At 62.3% G+C, this 15356-nt stretch overlaps 3 protein-coding genes across 12 annotated transcripts in view; 2 read left to right on the forward strand and 1 right to left on the reverse strand.

Annotated features, from left to right (window-relative positions):
* Positions 1 to 8837, forward strand: part of SEMA4G (semaphorin 4G) — a 29671-nt gene extending 20834 nt beyond the window's left edge. For 4 of the 9 annotated variants that reach the window (XM_065067175.1, XM_065067174.1, XM_065067173.1 and 1 more), the window contains 14 exons: positions 1127 to 1275; positions 1840 to 1902; positions 1980 to 2078; positions 3245 to 3338; positions 3591 to 3704; positions 3894 to 4060; positions 4213 to 4382; positions 4547 to 4691; positions 4769 to 4991; positions 5078 to 5193; positions 5645 to 5796; positions 6003 to 6064; positions 6411 to 7996; positions 8078 to 8837. In XM_065067175.1, the coding sequence (XP_064923247.1) occupies positions 1127 to 1275; positions 1840 to 1902; positions 1980 to 2078; positions 3245 to 3338; positions 3591 to 3704; positions 3894 to 4060; positions 4213 to 4382; positions 4547 to 4691; positions 4769 to 4991; positions 5078 to 5193; positions 5645 to 5796; positions 6003 to 6064; positions 6411 to 7267 (2411 nt within the window). In that variant the 3' untranslated portion in view covers positions 7268 to 7996; positions 8078 to 8837. Of the gene's footprint in view, positions 1 to 1126; positions 1276 to 1839; positions 1903 to 1979; positions 2079 to 3244; positions 3339 to 3590; positions 3705 to 3893; positions 4061 to 4212; positions 4383 to 4546; positions 4692 to 4768; positions 4992 to 5077; positions 5194 to 5644; positions 5797 to 6002; positions 6065 to 6410 lie in introns of all 9 variants that reach the window. The other 5 variants (XM_065067177.1, XM_065067178.1, XM_065067180.1 and 2 more) reach the window with 5 other exon arrangements.
* A 68-nt stretch (positions 8838 to 8905) lies between these two features.
* On the reverse strand, positions 8906 to 9940 carry MRPL43 (mitochondrial ribosomal protein L43). The gene is made up of 3 exons (XM_005507010.3): positions 9747 to 9940; positions 9269 to 9375; positions 8906 to 9134 (listed from the first exon to the last, which is right to left on the reverse strand). Exons 1-3 carry the CDS (start codon positions 9875 to 9877, stop codon positions 8920 to 8922), a joined length of 453 nt encoding a protein of 150 aa, XP_005507067.1. The 5' UTR covers positions 9878 to 9940; the 3' UTR covers positions 8906 to 8919.
* A 37-nt stretch (positions 9941 to 9977) lies between these two features.
* TWNK (twinkle mtDNA helicase) lies at positions 9978 to 15166 on the forward strand. 2 transcript variants are annotated; one of them, XM_021293838.2, is made up of 5 exons: positions 9978 to 11377; positions 11894 to 12134; positions 12773 to 12880; positions 13247 to 13388; positions 14012 to 15166. In XM_021293838.2, exons 1-5 carry the CDS (start codon positions 10126 to 10128, stop codon positions 14084 to 14086), a joined length of 1818 nt encoding a protein of 605 aa, XP_021149513.2. In that variant the 5' UTR covers positions 9978 to 10125; the 3' UTR covers positions 14087 to 15166. The 2 variants fall into 2 exon arrangements, with proteins under 2 accessions (XP_021149513.2, XP_064923256.1); XM_065067184.1 differs by having other exon boundaries at positions 14043 to 15166.
* Positions 15167 to 15356: the final 190 nt, after the last annotated feature.

The raw sequence follows: 15356 nt of genomic DNA on the forward strand, positions 1-15356 counted from the left end.
GGGCCTCTGGTTCTCTGGGCTCCAGGAATTGAAGCCCTCATGGCTGTGTGGTGTTGGATGTCCAGACATAGCTTGTGCCAGACATGGTGCCACCAAAGCAACTTGTTTCTCTTTGACCTCCATCCCAACTCACGCGCCCCACAGGTTGGAGCAGGGCAAAGGCATCTCCTCCAAAGCCAGGGGGGAACAAGGACATGCAGGGATGCAGCCTGGGCCAGCCCCCAGCCCTGCCCAGCAGCCCGTGGGGGGTGAGCTGAGCTGTGCATCGCACCCAGGCTGGGCTCTCCTGGACCAAATAGTTGGCAGAGAGTTTTATGCCATATTGTCTCTAATTGCCACTGGGCTCTTGTCCTCCAGCCTCCGTGGTGTCAGCGAGCCCCACAGTGTCATCGTGCCTTAGGCACCCACAGGACATTCTTGACCTCGTTAGTGAGGCTCAGCTGGTCAGTGGTGGGAGAGGGTTTCATTTGCAGTTGGGCTGCCCTGTTCTCCTCAAGCAATGACTCCTTTCAGGGGGGTCGTTCTCTCTCCAGCTGCCTCTGGGGTCCCAAGCCCCATGCTACTTTCTCCTTCTGCAGCACGAGGATCTGAGCCTGGCTTGGGGTCTCTCTGGCCAAGGCTGAGTCCCCCCTGACACTTCTCAGCACCCTAAATTGGATGGTTTCTCCATCTGGGTGGGCAGGGAGCACCCAGCCTTGCTGCAGGAGCCCTCCCCTTGCACATCAGTTTTGGTTCAGGTTTTTTGCATCCTCCCTTTTGGGCTGGCTGGGTTTGGTTGAGAGCTGAGGTGGCTGCCGGTGTGTTTTCACTTCCTCTAGCGGTTCCCCAAACAGTGTGGCAGGTCTGTGCTGGGCATGGGCATTACAGCTTCTACCCGGAGCTGCTGTTCTAATTAGCAGGGCGAGATTTCTCCTGTGAGCTCTAGCCCAGTTAGTGCCTTTCACCTCCTACCAAACCTCCCCTCTCCCTTTCTTCCTGCTGTAACTGCTGGCACCTGGCACCGTCTGCCCGATAACCTCGCTGGGTGACTTCCCACCCACTTGCGGCTCCATCCTCTGTCTTTTCCTGGTGGCTTGCAACCTGCCTGCCCCGGGGACCTGCATCAGCCCCCCTGTTCCCTTTGCAGAACTCTCAGGTGTCCGGCGCTTCAGTGGGCGCAGCCTCAACTACAGCACCCTGCTGCTGGAGGACGACCAGGGCATTCTCTACGTGGGCGCCAGGGGAGCCATCTTCGCCCTCAACTCCAGTGACGTGGCCGATGGCTCCCACCGCACGGTGAGCCCAGCCTCTGCCCACCACGGCCTGCTTGTCCGCTCCTGTCCTGTGCTGCGTAGGTCCCTGCCCAAATCGTGGCCACCCTGTCCCTGCTCAGGTTCCTGCTCACCATCTTAGGTCTTGCCTCGAGGTGCTGTTCCTAGCTCTGTCCCCAGCTCCCCTGTGGGTGCCTGGTCCTTCTCCTCAGCCAGGCAGCGTGAGGACAGTGGTGGGAGGTGTCCCAAAGTTCAGAGCTGCCTGGTACAGGGACATCCCGGCTGGACAAGGGACAGAGGGGGAAGCACACCCCTTTGCTCCCCCAAGACGAACACCTCAAAATCCTCCAGGCTTCTGCAGGTGCTCTGGGGTTTCTGCCCACAGGTCAGGGTGTGGGACCGCTCTCGACCTGGGCTGGAGCGATGCGGGCAGGGTGCTGTCTCCTGCTCTAAGCAGCTGTCCCCTCTCTAAATAGAAGAGAGGATTTTAGTATCTCGAGTGGGTCTGGCAGAGGTTGGAGCCTGCAGTGATGGGGGGACCCTGCAGTGATATGAGGTCACACAGTGACAGTCCATCTTCCCCTTGCAGATCCACTGGGAAGCCTCTCCAGAGAAGCAGATGGACTGCCTGCAGAAAGGCAAAAACAACAAGGTAGAGCTGGTGCGGGCATTCTGGGGGGGCCGCTGCCACTTTCCCCAGGTGGTGATGCCTGTCCTCCCCCTCTGCAGACTGAGTGCTTCAACCACGTGCGGTTCCTGCAGCGCCTGAACAGCACCCACCTCTATGCCTGTGGCACCTACGCCTTCCACCCGCTCTGTGCCACCATTGTGAGTACTGCTTGGCCCCATGGCTGTCACCTGTCCCCTGCCACTGCGTCACCCTGGGGTGGCACAGCCCCCGTCCTCTCCCACCACCTCCATCCACAGCCCCACTCTGTTTCTGCCCCTGTCCCAGCCCTTTCCCAGCTCAGGGGGGTAGTGAGTGACCCCCAGGCTGTGGGGTGGGTTGTTTGGGGACAGCCACTGTGATGCAGATGCACAAAGTCCCCATTCCGGTGCTGGGGTTGGACTCTGACCCCATAGCAAGATGGCTGAGGATGGCTGTGGGGGTAACATGTTGGGAAGTGGGACATGCCTGCACTGGAGCTGGTCCCCAGCCCCTGCTGTTGCAGGGCTCCTTCCCAAAGCAGGGGCTGCTGATCAGTTGGGGGCCAGTGGCATGCCCAGGGAAGGTGATGGTGGCAGGGAGGGTGACAGTGGTGGGGCTGACTCAGCGGCACCTCCACAAGAATTTCCTGTGTTGGGGGTCTCCATGTGGCTGTAACTCACAGTAGAGTGACCAGGGGCAGCCACGTACCCCAGCAGTGGGACTTTCACCCCTGTGTAGTGGCTTCTCAGTGACTCAGCTGCCCTTTGCCCACCTCCCTCCCTGAGCTGGGGGACAAAGGGGCCTGGAGCCATGTCCCCAGTGTGGCTGGGGAGCCCTAGAGGGGCTGTGCCCATTCCCACGGTGGTGCCACCTGTCCGGTTTGGCCATCACACGCCCTGGGAATCTGGTAGCGAAGCTGCAAAGCTGGAAGGGCTTCGTCATTATTTGACACGCTTTGAACTGCAAACCCCAAAGAAAATAACTTCTGCCATGACAGGGATGTCCCCTGGGGGGACCCAGCCAGGCTGGGCGGCGTCTGCTGGCCAGGTACAGCCCCAGAAGATCGGCTGTGCTGGCTCCTGCTTGGTGCCCACATGATGCCAAAGTGGGAAGTCAGGGCTCCCCTTCCCCCCTGAGCCCTCTCCCTGCCCTTGGCAGTGGGTCTGGGTGTCCGTGTGGTTTCTGACCAGCTGGAGGGTGCCGGGGGGGGTTGTATTGCCTGGACAATGACACAGGCATGGGCATCACTTCGTCCCCACTAGCAGCCTCTGCAGAGAGCCTGGGGCTGGCAGGTGAGGCCGGTCTGTCTCCTCCTGTCTAACCCTGTCCCCTCTCCCCCCTCAAGGATGCTGACAGGTTCATGTTGCCATCCCACTTTGAGGAAGGCAAGGAGAAATGCCCATACGACCCTGCCCGTGGCTACACTGGCCTCATCGTGGGTAAGCAGCACCTTTCCCAGGGCTGGCGGGGACATGTGGGAAGCCACCGATCCTGGTCCCATCCCAAGCATCCATATGGGGGGTCCTGAGCTGGGTGGGTTCTGCATGCTGGGGCTTAGCAAGCCAAGACCTGGTCCTCCTCCTCCTTTTCCTCCTTCTCTGCCTGGGGCATTGAGATGCTGGTGGCTTTTGGGGCTCTCCCCACTGTCCCCAGGTTGTGGGGCCATGCTGACAGGTGTCTGCTCTACCCAGATGGCGGCTTGTACACGGCCACACGCTACGAATTTCGGAGCCTCCCCGATATCCGGAGGAACCTGCACCAGCGGCCACTGAAGACAGAGGAGTCACCGCTGCACTGGCTGAACGGTCAGACATCTCCATTCCCCTCCCAGGACCAGTGTCATGGGCCGTGGGATGCTGTGGATCACCTCAGGGAGGGTGGAGGGTGGCCCTGGGGTCCTTTGTGGTTTGCCATGAGAGCAAACCGAGGCAGGAAGGGAATCCCCCATCACATGGTGGGTTGCTGATCTCTGCCTTTTGCTCTGCATTCCCCAGATGCTGAGTTTGTGGCCTCTGTGCTGGTCCAGGAAAGCAAAGACAGCCCTGTGGGTGACGATGACAAAATCTACTACTTCTTCACGGAGCGGGCAGGCGAGGAGACCACATCCTTCTTTGACAAGAGCCAGGTGGCCCGAGTGGCCCGGGTGGCCCGTGTCTGCAAGGTAGGCATGTCCCCAGCCACAGGGAGCCAAGTTCTGCTCCTCCTGGCAGCAGGAGGACTGTGTGCCTGCACCTTGGGCGAAACCAAGGCATGGGCAGAGGGGGACACACAACCCCACCAGCCCATGCAGAAACGCTTCCTGCGCCCTCCCAGAGTGACGTGGGGGGGAAGAAGATCCTGCAGCGCAAGTGGACGTCCTTCATGAAGGCACGCCTGGTCTGCTACATCCCCTACTATGAGGTGCTGCGCAGCATCTGCAGCCTGGATGGGGGCGGCTGGACCAGCACTGTCTTCTATGCTGCCTTCACCCTCTCGGCACAGTGGTGAGCAGGGCAGAGCTCAAAACGGCTGAGGCTAAGACTCTGCGGTGTGGAGGGGACTGGAGATGCTCAAGGGGATATGCAGGCGGGTGATGAAGCACCCGGGGGTGCAATGGTGGCGAGCACCTGAGTGTCTGCCCAGGCTCAGGCAGGGCTCTGCCCCACAGGAGGACCATGGAGGCCTCAGCTGTGTGCCGCTACAGCATCTCGGCAGTGCAGCATGCCTTCGAGGGCCCCTACATGGAGTACCAGGACTCGGCTCGCAAGTGGTCCCGCTACGATGGCGTGGTGCCTGAGCCCCGGCCTGGCTCTGTGAGTGCCCAGGGATGCAGAGCGGGGGGCTGGGGAACAGTCGCATCCCCTTCTGATCCCCCATCTCCCCTGGGCAGTGCATCACGGACCGCTCCCGCAGGAAGGGTTACAACTCCTCGCAGGACCTGCCCAACAGCGTCCTGGACTTCATCAAGCTGCACCCGCTGATGTTCGAGGAGGTGAAGCCGGCAGGCGGGGGGCCACTGTTGGTGAAGAAGAACGTGGCCTACAGCCAGCTGGCCGTGGACAGGGTACGGGCTCTTGATGGCCATTCCTATGATGTGCTCTTCATGGGGACAGGTGAGCACAGGATGAGTTTCCTGGGTCTCTGCGGGGCAGTGGGAACACCCCACACTCCCTCTTGACTCCCTGGCTCTGCTCTTCAGGGGACGGCTGGATCCACAAGGCTGTGGTGGTGGGTTCCAGCATCCACATCATGGAGGAGGTGCAGGTGTTCAGGGACCCACAGCCCGTGGAGAGCCTGGTGATCTCCCACGCCCAGGTGAGGGGTAGAAGAGTCATAGAATCATAGAATAGTTTGGGTTGGAAGGGACCTTCAAAAGTCATCTATTCTGATCCCCCTGCAATGAGCAGGGGCATCTTCAACAAGATCGGGTTGCTCAGGAAGTGGGGGGACGCCATGCACAGGGCATGTTTGTGCTGTGGAGCTGCCGTTTGGCTGTTTGGGGGTGGGAGGGACACAACTCCTGGGTCAGTCCAGCTTGGGATACATGCCAAAGCCCCACGGAGCAGCCTGGGGGTCAGGCACCAGCCTGGCCACCACCTCCTTGACATGTGCCAGCCACAGCTGTCAGCACCAACTGGAGCTGGGGGCCTGGCCCCATGCACCCCCACCAAGGGAGAACTGTTCTGTGGGGCTGGGGGGATCTCTGGGCACCATGGGGTACCCCACAGCCCAGCCACCCCATGCTGAGCCAGCCCTTTTCTCCTAGCGGAGCCTGTACGTGGGGGCAGCCAGTGGGGTCCTGCAGGTGCCCCTGGCCTCCTGCGACAGGTACATCTCCTGCTACGACTGCATCCTCGCCCGGGACCCCTACTGCGCCTGGGACGGCCGGGGCTGCCGCACCACCACCACTGCTGACAGGTAGGAACAGGCTGCCTGTCCCCAGGAGGGGCCCCACCAGCCTCCCACCTGCCCCATCCCATGCTGCTGCATGTCACCCCATGGCATGGTCACCCCAGTGCCACCCCCAAGGGTCTGGCATCCAGCGGCAGGTCTGCCAGTGGCTGTGACCCCATCAGGGTGGGCTCAGCTGGGGCTGCATGGCTGAAGCCCCCCATGTCTTGCAGGACGGGGCTGGTGCAGGACATCCAGAGCGGCAACAAGGGATGCCGGAGCAGCTCTGGGCGGGGTGAGTTCATAGAATAGAATCACGGAATTATTTTGGTTGGAAGAGACCCTCAAGATCATCAAGTCCAACTGTTAACCCAACACTGGCACTAAACCACATCCCTCAGAACCTCATCTCTGCATCTTTTAAACACCTCCAGGGATGGTGGCTCCACCACTGCCCTGAGCAACCCGTTCCAATGCCTGACAACCCTAATATCCAATCTAAACCTCCCCGGTGCAACTGTGGCCATTTCCTCTCATCCCATCACTTGCTATATATCCTGTGCCACCCCTCGGGACCACAGGGGATGCCAGTGTCCCTTAGGTTGTCCGGGCCAGGTGTGAGGTGCTGTGTGTCCCCGCAGGCTCCCTGCTGTGGAAGAACCGGACGGTGCTGCGGGGGGATGACGTGCTGCTGCCCTGTGACCAGCGCTCCAACCTGGCCCGGGCCGTCTGGCTGCTGAACGGCAGCAAGGTGCCAGCCATGGGGCAGGACCGGCTGCGCGTCGGGGTGGACGGGCTGCTGGTGACAGACACGCTGCCCCAGCACAGCGGCGAGTACCGCTGCTATGGGGAGGAGCGGGGACTGCAGACACTGCTGGCTGCCTACAGCCTCACCGTGCTGCCTGAGCTGCCCCACGGCGCCACGACTGCCCCACGGCCCCATGCCGCCAGCCAGGCGGCCGGTGATGTGAAGGTGGCCTATGTGTCCGCCATCGTCGCCTTGGTGGTGCTGTGTGCTGTGCTCAGCACTGTCCTCCTCTACGTCTCCTGCCTGGAGAAGCGCAAGGGCAAGTACGTGCTGGGGGAGCCGCGGCCGGCCAGTGTGGAGCTGCAGACTGTCTCGGCCAACTGCCTGCGCAAGGGCCGCCGGGAGGAGGAGGAGGAGGATGAAGAAGGGCTCGCCTACCCCGACGGCTGCCTGCGGATCATCCCTGGCGAGGCACCCACGGCTGCCACCTCCCCGGTGAAGGAGGTGCCGGTCACCGTGCCCCCGCTGCCGCCACCACCGCCGCTGCCAGCCGAGCTCACCAACGGTGTGGGGGCTCTGCCCAGCGTCCTGCGCAAGATGAATGGCAACAGCTACATGTTGCTGCAGCAGCAGGAGGAGCCACTGGCCTCCCCGCTCTACAGCGCGTCCTTCACTGAGGAGCTCAGCAAGATCCTAGAGAAGCGGAAACACACGCAGCTGGTGGAGAAGCTGGACGAGAGCTCCGTGTAGGGGTCGGGGGGGGGATCCTGCCAGCAGGACCCCCCCTCCATCTGGCCCCTTTTCCCACCCCCTGCCAGCAGTGTTACAAGACTTGGGCAAAACTACCTCCCGGATGGCAGAGCCAGGCCGGGCCTGGGCTCAGCCATTCCTTTGGCTTTTCACTCACTTTTGAGACTCACTGTACAGAAAAAAAAGAAAAGAATCTATTTAAATTTGGGAGCTCTATTTATGTATAAAAACCCACCGATGGCGGCCACAAGCTGGAGGCAGGAGCTGGCACCTGGCTGAAGGTGGACACCGGGGCGAGGGAGAGTTTCTGTCTGTCTGTCCATCCAGGTGTGAGACACTTGTGGACGCATGGACTCGGGCAGCCCTGCTGGGCATCCCTCGGTGCGCTGGAGCTGGATGGCTGCTGAGAGGTGGGTAAGGAGCTGGGAGGGGTGCTGGGGGCTACACTGAGGTGCCTGTGCCTCTCACATGGTGCAAGGTCCCTTCCCAGTGTGGGGCTGAGGGGGTTCCCCCAGCTGCAGGAGGGGGGTTGCAAACACATGTGAGGGGTGGCCTAACTGGCTGCCAGCCCCTGCCTCCTCCCCCACATCTGCCCCCCAGGGTTTCCTTTCAGGAAGAGGATGGTTCAGCGAGGGATGGAGAGGGATGGCGCTGGGGTGAGGAGCCCATGTCCCAAATGCCCTGGAGCAGCTGTTGGAGGGGCGTGTGCCCACTGCAAGGGGACCCCAGGTGAAATGTGGGGCTGGGTGCCTGGGGAGGTGGCACCACCAGGGCCCTCAACCCTGACAGGGCTCTGCTGGCTCCCTCCAGGGCACTGCAGGGAAGAGCGGGATGCAGCAGCAGCCAGCAACAAGATGCACCAGCAGCAGAGGCAGCAGCCACCACTATGCTCTGCAGCATGGTGAGGGACCAGGACAGCACACACGTCTCCACAGCAGCCACAGCACCACATTTCTGCTCTCCCATGTGGTGCCGTTGGAGACCTGGGGTTCAGGCACAGCCCTGTCACCTGTGGGACAACACGTGAGAGGGAGAATGTCCTCACACAGACCTGGACCAGGGCCTGGCTCCCTCTGGGGACTCATGCTCTTCATGGCACTTTCCAGGGGCAGCCACTGTCCCTAAATCCCCCCAACTACCTCTGCTCCTGCCACCTCCTGAGGGAACCGGAAGGACTGTGGTGACAAGAACGTGTTGTGCCCTGGGGACAGGGTGGTGACACCAGGACAGACATGCTGGGGGCTGTGTGTGTTCCCACCCTGTTTGTTGCCAGGATCAGGACATCACATGGAGCTCAGCCCTGAAGGGGGGCAGGAGGAGGCAGCAGCCCCAGGGGTCCATAACAGGGGGAGCCCAGGCCCTTCTCCCTGAGAAGAGCAAGGCTTAGCGGGAAAAGCCAAGAGCCGGACCCCTGGGCACCCCTGTCCTGCCCCCACCCTCATTTTTGCTGCTGGGGGGATAAGCCACCCCCAAGCACAGCTGCCCCCAATAAGGGGCATCACCCTCCGTTCGTGGCACCCCTTGTGCGCAGCCCCACATGCCCCCAGCAATAAACGCGGCTCTGTCTGGACACACTGCGGCAGTATCTCCCTGTGGATGTGGGACAGCGGGAGGAGGGATAGATGTGGAGGCGCAAGGTGGGGGCAGAGGCTTTATTGGGGCTGCAGCCGCGGGCCCTGGACGGTGAGGGCGGAGGGTTTGTTGGTGAGCGGGTGCCACTGGCCCTGCACACTGGGGTTGTCGGTGTGGAAGGGCTTGCGGATGCGGATGATGTCGAGGCCGGACTGGCCCGCCAGCTTGGTGGCCAACTGCATGATCTCCTCGCTTGTCTTGCTGGCAATCACCTCCTCCCGCACTGTCCCGTTCACTGCGGCAGAGTGAGGGGGTCAGGCCGGTGTCCCCCCCCGCAGCCTCCCGGGGGTGGCTGCTGCTGCCCCGCCTCGGAGAGCTGGGCAGGGCCAGTCGCCGCCCTGCCCCGCAAGCCCCATCTCCCACACTCACGGTACTCGGCCAGCAGCGCGGGGGCCAGCCCGGGCCGCGGGCTGACGTACAGCACCACCGCGGGGTGTCGCCGGGCGAAGTCCAGCGCTGCCTCTTCCACGAACTGCCTGTGGGGTGGGGAGGTCAGCGGGTCAGAGGTCACCACAGCCAGAGCGAAGGTCACGGGTGGGGTCACTCCCGCTCGGGGCAGTGGTCCCAGCGCAGAGGGCGGGGCTGTGCCGTCTGCAGGTCAGGGGTCAGCAGGCGGCCGGGTTCAGAGGTCAGGGGTCGGCAGCGCCACCGCCGGGCGTCACGGCCCCTGCCCCGCCCCCCCGAGCGGGTCACAGACCAGCAGCACCTTCCCTACGCACACAGGTCAGAGGTCACCGCAGCTTCTCGCAGGCCCCTCCCTCACCGGGTCAGAGGTCAGGGGTCGCCAGGCCGCTCCGTCCCCATCCCCGGCGGTCGGGGACAGCAGTCGGGGTGACTCCGGCGGTACCTGGCGCCGCGGGAGTCGGCCGCGGTGGGGCTGAAGAGGAGCTGGAGGCGCTGCAGCTGCTGCACGTAGCGGCCCACGCCGTTGTGCAGGACGGCGCTCAGGAACCGGCTGGGGGACCCGCGGGCCGTCATGGTGCCGCCTCACCCGGACCCGGAATGGCGCGGGGAGCGGGAGAACATCCGCTTCCGGCTCCCCCCGGATGTGACGCGCCGAGCGCGGCAGCGGCGGGGCCGGGCGATGGCGGCGTCCGTGGGGCTCCACGTGAGCGGGGCGGCCTGAGCGCCGCGGGGCCGGGGACACCGCGTCTTCGCGGGGCCGCTGCCGATGCGGGTCGGCAGCGCCGCGGGTGGGTGCCGGGGCGGCGGCGGGCGCGGGCGGGATGGCGCTGGTGCCCCTGCGGCCCTGCAGAGCCGCCGGCCGCCTCCTGCCGCTGTTGTGCGGGGCTGTGAGGAGCAAAGGAGCCGCCCTGAGTCCCGGCGTGCCGGGCCGCCTCACCCAGCGGCGTTACAAGAAGGACGTGCTGCCCTCCCCCGAGGGGCCCGTGCCTTCTGTCTCCATCACCGAGATCCGGCAGTACCTGCGCGCCCAGGGCATCCCCTTCCACGACGGGTACAGCTGCCTGCACACCCCCAGCCTCTTCACCGGCGGCCGGGACGAGCAGCCGCCGCCTGCCAGCACCCCGTTCACGCTTTTCATTGACAAGACAACGGGCAGCTTTTTGTGCACGGCCACCCTGGCCGAGGGCACTTGGCAGGACTTCCAGGCCAACGTGGAGCTGCAGCACCGCGGCATTCCCCCTGCAAGCTCGGAGGAGCAAGAGGAGGATGCACGACGGGCTCGCGAGGATGCCCGCTGCATCTGGGACCGGGCACTGCCGCTCTGGGAGCTGCTGGATAAGGAAGAGACCAACAAGACCAAGGCCATGTTTGGCATCTCCCTGGTGACAGACGCCACCCTCAAACGCTTCGGGGTGCGTTACCTAAGGACTGCCAAGTCCCTTGTCTTCCCCTGGTTCAGCCCCCGTGATGCAACACTGAAGGGCCTGAAGCTCTTGAGGGCAGAGAAGAAGGGGGATGCAATAGCTTATGAGGAAGAGACTTTACCCCGCTTCGATACCTATCACAATCTCTTTGGGCTGCCCCTGATTGGCCGCCGAGACACAGAACTGGTCTTAACTGGGTGGGAGCTGGATGCCTTGGCCCTACACCAAGCTACAGGGGTGGCCAGCCTGGCCCTACCGCGGGGGGCCACCTGCTTACCCCCCGCCCTCCTCCCCTACCTGGAGCAGTTCAAGCGCATCACACTGTGGCTGGGCGAGGACCTGCGCTCCTGGGAAGCTGCCAAGCTCTTTGCTCGCAAGCTGAGTATCAGACGCTGCTCCCTGGTGCGCCCTGGCGACCTGCAGCCCCGGCCCTTGGAGGCCCTGAACCAGGACCTGAACCTCACCAAGATCCTGCGTGCCGCCCTGCCCGCCAGCCACAAATCCATCGTCTCCTTCCGGCAGCTGCGCGAGGAGGTGTTCGGGGAGCTGGTCAACACCGAGCAGGTGGCTGGCGTCAAGTGGGCACGTTTCCCTGAGCTCAACAAGCTCCTCAAAGGACACCGCAGAGGGGAGCTCACCATTTTCACAGGTGATGGGCAAACAGCTGGGGGGTGGGGGCAGCAGAGGGCACATCAGTGGCTTCACCCTGCTGGGGGTGACACCTCACAAGTCTTCCTGGTCCATTTCTGCTCATGGCTTCGGCTGAGCCTGTCATGGGGATGCATGAGAGGCTGGGGCATGTTTCTGGGTGCGCTGTGGCTGAGCACACCCATGTGGTGATGGGCTCCCTGCCCAGGGTGGCACAAGAAGCCCAGTGGTGCGCCCTACCCCCTGCTCCCACCCACCGCCCCACCATCTGAGGCCTCCCTGTGCCACCCCTTAGCTGCTCAGCTCTTCCCCGCACCCCACATGGACCTGCCGGCTGCTGGAGGCGTCACACATGCACCTGGACCTGCAGCCTGGCTGCTTGTTTGTGGTGGGAGTGCTGTGGGTGGGCTGCTCTCATCCTGCTCCCCGGCATTTCCACCTCTGAACAGCCTCCAGCATGTTCAGGAGGGGTCAGATCTTCTCCTCCAGCTAATTTCTCCCCTCATCGTCCTGCCAGGCCCAACGGGCAGTGGGAAGACAACCTTTATCAGTGAGTACGCACTGGACCTGTGCATGCAGGGGGTGTGCACGCTCTGGGGCAGCTTCGAGATCAACAACATCCGTCTGGCCAAGATCATGCTGACACAGTTTGCCACCCGGCGCCTGGAAGAGCAGCTGGAGCTGTATGACGAGTGGGCTGACCGCTTTGAGGACCTCCCACTCTACTTCATGACCTTCCACGGCCAGCAGAACATCAAGTATAGTTCTACACCTTCCTCCTCAGTGGCACTTACCCCTTGTGGCGCGTGTTGCGGGGCCGTAGGGAGCTGGAGCTCTTCTTCTGCAGTGGGTTGTGGCTTTGGGGCTGGAGGGAGGCACATTGGGGCTGGTCACATCCTGGGTTTGGCACGTGTGGACTGTGTGGCTCAACCAGCCCTATCCCTGCTGTCACAGGGACTATCACATCCTCCCTCTGGGGTGGCAATGAGGGGAGGGACCTGTCCCTGTGCTCGCTGGCCACTCCAAAATCAGCTTCTGTTTCTGGCAGGACGTGTCCCCCCACACCCTGCTCACCTGGCAGCATTGCCATTTGCTGAGGAGGGAGAACATGATGGTCACCATGGGCTGGGAACAGGAGCTGTGTGGGCAGCAGCTGGGTCCTACTGATCCAGCTGACCTTACCTCTGGTTAGGGGGCTGCCCCATCCTGCAGTGCAGGTGATGTGGAGGTGGGATGTGCCCAGGGCCTGGTGGACAGCAGCCAGCTGTCACCAGCACCAACCTGGTGCCTCCCCGCTCTGCCATTCCCCATCCCTGTTCCTGCCTTAGCATTCCCCTTCTCACCTCTGTGCATCCCTGTGGCTGATCCCAGCTGATCCTGGTCTCCCTCCACCCAGGACAGTGATTGACACCATGCAGCATGCTGTCTACATGTACGACATCACCCACGTGGTCATTGACAACCTCCAGTTCATGATGGGACACGAGCACCTCTCTGTGGACAGGTAACCCTTCTCCAAGCTGCTCCCTCCTTCCTCTGCCACCCTTGTTGCTGGAGCTGGCACCATTGGGTGTCACGGCAGGTGCTGGGGACACACACGGTCTGTGCCTCCCTCACTGCACTGGCGTGGCAGCCTTGTTTTGTTAAAAGGGAGATCACTGCCCCAGGGGGGATGTGAGTGGGGAAGGGTGAGCTGGTTACCTGTGACCCATGTCACTCCATCCCTTTGTCCACGAGGGCCCACCTGCCCCATGGAGTGTGAGCTTGGACCCCTGGGTGCTTCCTGCTGTGGGGCTGAACCTGGAAGCGCCTTCCTGCCTCCCACCCCAGACAGTACCAGCCACTGACCCCCTTCTCACTGCCTTGGCAGGCTCGCTGTCCAGGACTACATCGTCGGTGCCTTCCGCAAGTTTGCCACGGACAACAACTGCCACATCACGCTGGTCATCCACCCCCGCAAGGAGGATGACGAGAAGGAGCTGCAGACGGCCTCCATCTTCGGCTCTGCCAAGGTGAGCTGGGTTGGGATGACCCTTCCTGTCACTTGGGCATAGTGTGTTCCCAGGAGGGAGCTGGGGTGCTTTGGGCAGCTGTTCCCAGCTCCCTGTGTCTTCACTGGGGACCTGAAGGGTGCTGTGAGGGGCAGGATGTCCCCAGGACTCCGGTCACCTCTTGGGCATGTGTGGAATGCTGATTTGGCTAGGCCTTGGTACAGAGATGGAGACAGGGAGCAAACTCTTTGCCAACTAAAGCTCTGTTGAGGCTTTAGGTGCAGTTAATTAATGCTCATTGACTGTGAGTGGGATGTAGGATGAGATAATTAAAGAAGGAGCCAGGGAGGGTGCAGGGATGGGCCCTCTGAGTGCTACAGTCTTTTGTGATGCTGCACGACGGTGCAGCAGTGGGCAGGAGATGCTCTGAGTGTCCATGGCCACCCCTGTGCTCCCTCATTTCCCCAGGGCTGTGGCTTCGGCTCAGGCCTCTCTTCCCAACCTGTCACTGTGATGTCCCAGGGGAAGACAAGGGGTCAGTGGTGGGGAGGTGCTGGAGTTCCTGTGGCCTGAGATGCCCTGTAACAGGGCTCAAAGGAGCCTGTGAGCAGCTCCAAGCCCTGTGACTCTGGCTGCATTGCCAGCATCATCCTGGCGATGTTTTCTTTCCCCCAGGCCAGCCAAGAGGCCGACAACGTCCTCATCCTGCAGGACCGTAAGCTGGTGACGGGGCCAGGGAAGCGCTACCTGCAGGTGTCCAAGAACCGCTTTGATGGGGATGTGGGTGTCTTCCCCCTGGAGTTCAGCAAGGCCTCACTCACCTTCTCATCATCCAGCAAAAGCAAGGTCAAGCTGAAGAAGATGAAGGAGGAGAAGGCAGTTTCAGCTAAAAAATCTCCAGAGGGAGGCTCAGGAACCTCCAAGAAGCCGTGAGCCCGGCAGGTCTCTTCCTTGGTCTGTCAGAAGGAATGGGGACTGGTGCTGAGAGCATGGGGCTGGGGTACACCAGCCCACTCCCCTGGGAGCAGCACCCACCTGCTGCTCTGTCCCTGTCTCCTGCATGAAGCAACCTCTTGGCCACTAGCACGGTGTCTCTGAGAGACATGGGGCCACCGTGAGAGGAGTGGCGGCCTTGTCCTGGAGAAGAGCAGTGGGGGGGGGTGTTTGGCAAATGCTGACTGCTCCATACTGGTGCTGAGTCCTGGGAGCATGACAGGGGGAATAGAGTCAGCATGGGCTGCAGCTCTGGGACTTCTGTGGCACATTGTTAATCTGCAGCTGAAACAGAGCAAAAATCCTGGGCTGTCACTGGTGGGAGGGACTGTGCAGGGGGACACATGGTGGGAACCCCCTGTCAGGGGTACGGGTCTCTGGGCTGGGCTGAAGGCAGCGAGGGGAAGGTGGTGCAGGGAAGTGTGAGAGGTTGGGGTGGCTCTCGCCCCAGAGCTGTGAGCTATCCGTGGGACGTGGTGGGAGCTGGGGCCCCCGTGGCATCGCTGTTCACAGTGGGTTGAAGGCACCACTGGTGTCCTCCCGCGCCAGTTCTGCCTGCTTGGCTGATGCCTCACCCAGCCCTCTTTGCTCAGGGTCTCCCTGTCCCCTTTCTCCAGGGGACATCACCAGCAGTAAAACCTCGTGGGGAGTGGCCATCCCTGTGCCCTCTGGGTTGTAGGGCCGCAAATACTGTGACTTGGCCAGTCCTTGCCGTGGTAGGACAAGTCCATGGCTGGATCTTGGTCTGATCCCTTTGTTTTTTTTTTCCCCTTCCTAGTTTTATTAAAGCAAAAACGTGAGTGCTTTTCCTGTGCTGCTGTCCCTGTGACCAGGCGACCTAACCCTGGGGAGGGGGTGTCCCCCAGAGGATTGGGGGGTGTGGTGCCAGGGGAGGTCCCTGCTGTGCAGAGCATCCCGCCCCAGCCCACGGGTTATTACCAGCCTCCACGCTGGGCATAGTTTTAACCTGAGCCATAATGAGGGGCTGGTGCGTGC

Source organism: Columba livia, chromosome 6 (assembly GCF_036013475.1).
Source record: "Columba livia isolate bColLiv1 breed racing homer chromosome 6, bColLiv1.pat.W.v2, whole genome shotgun sequence".
NCBI classification, from domain to species: domain Eukaryota; kingdom Metazoa; phylum Chordata; class Aves; order Columbiformes; family Columbidae; genus Columba; species Columba livia.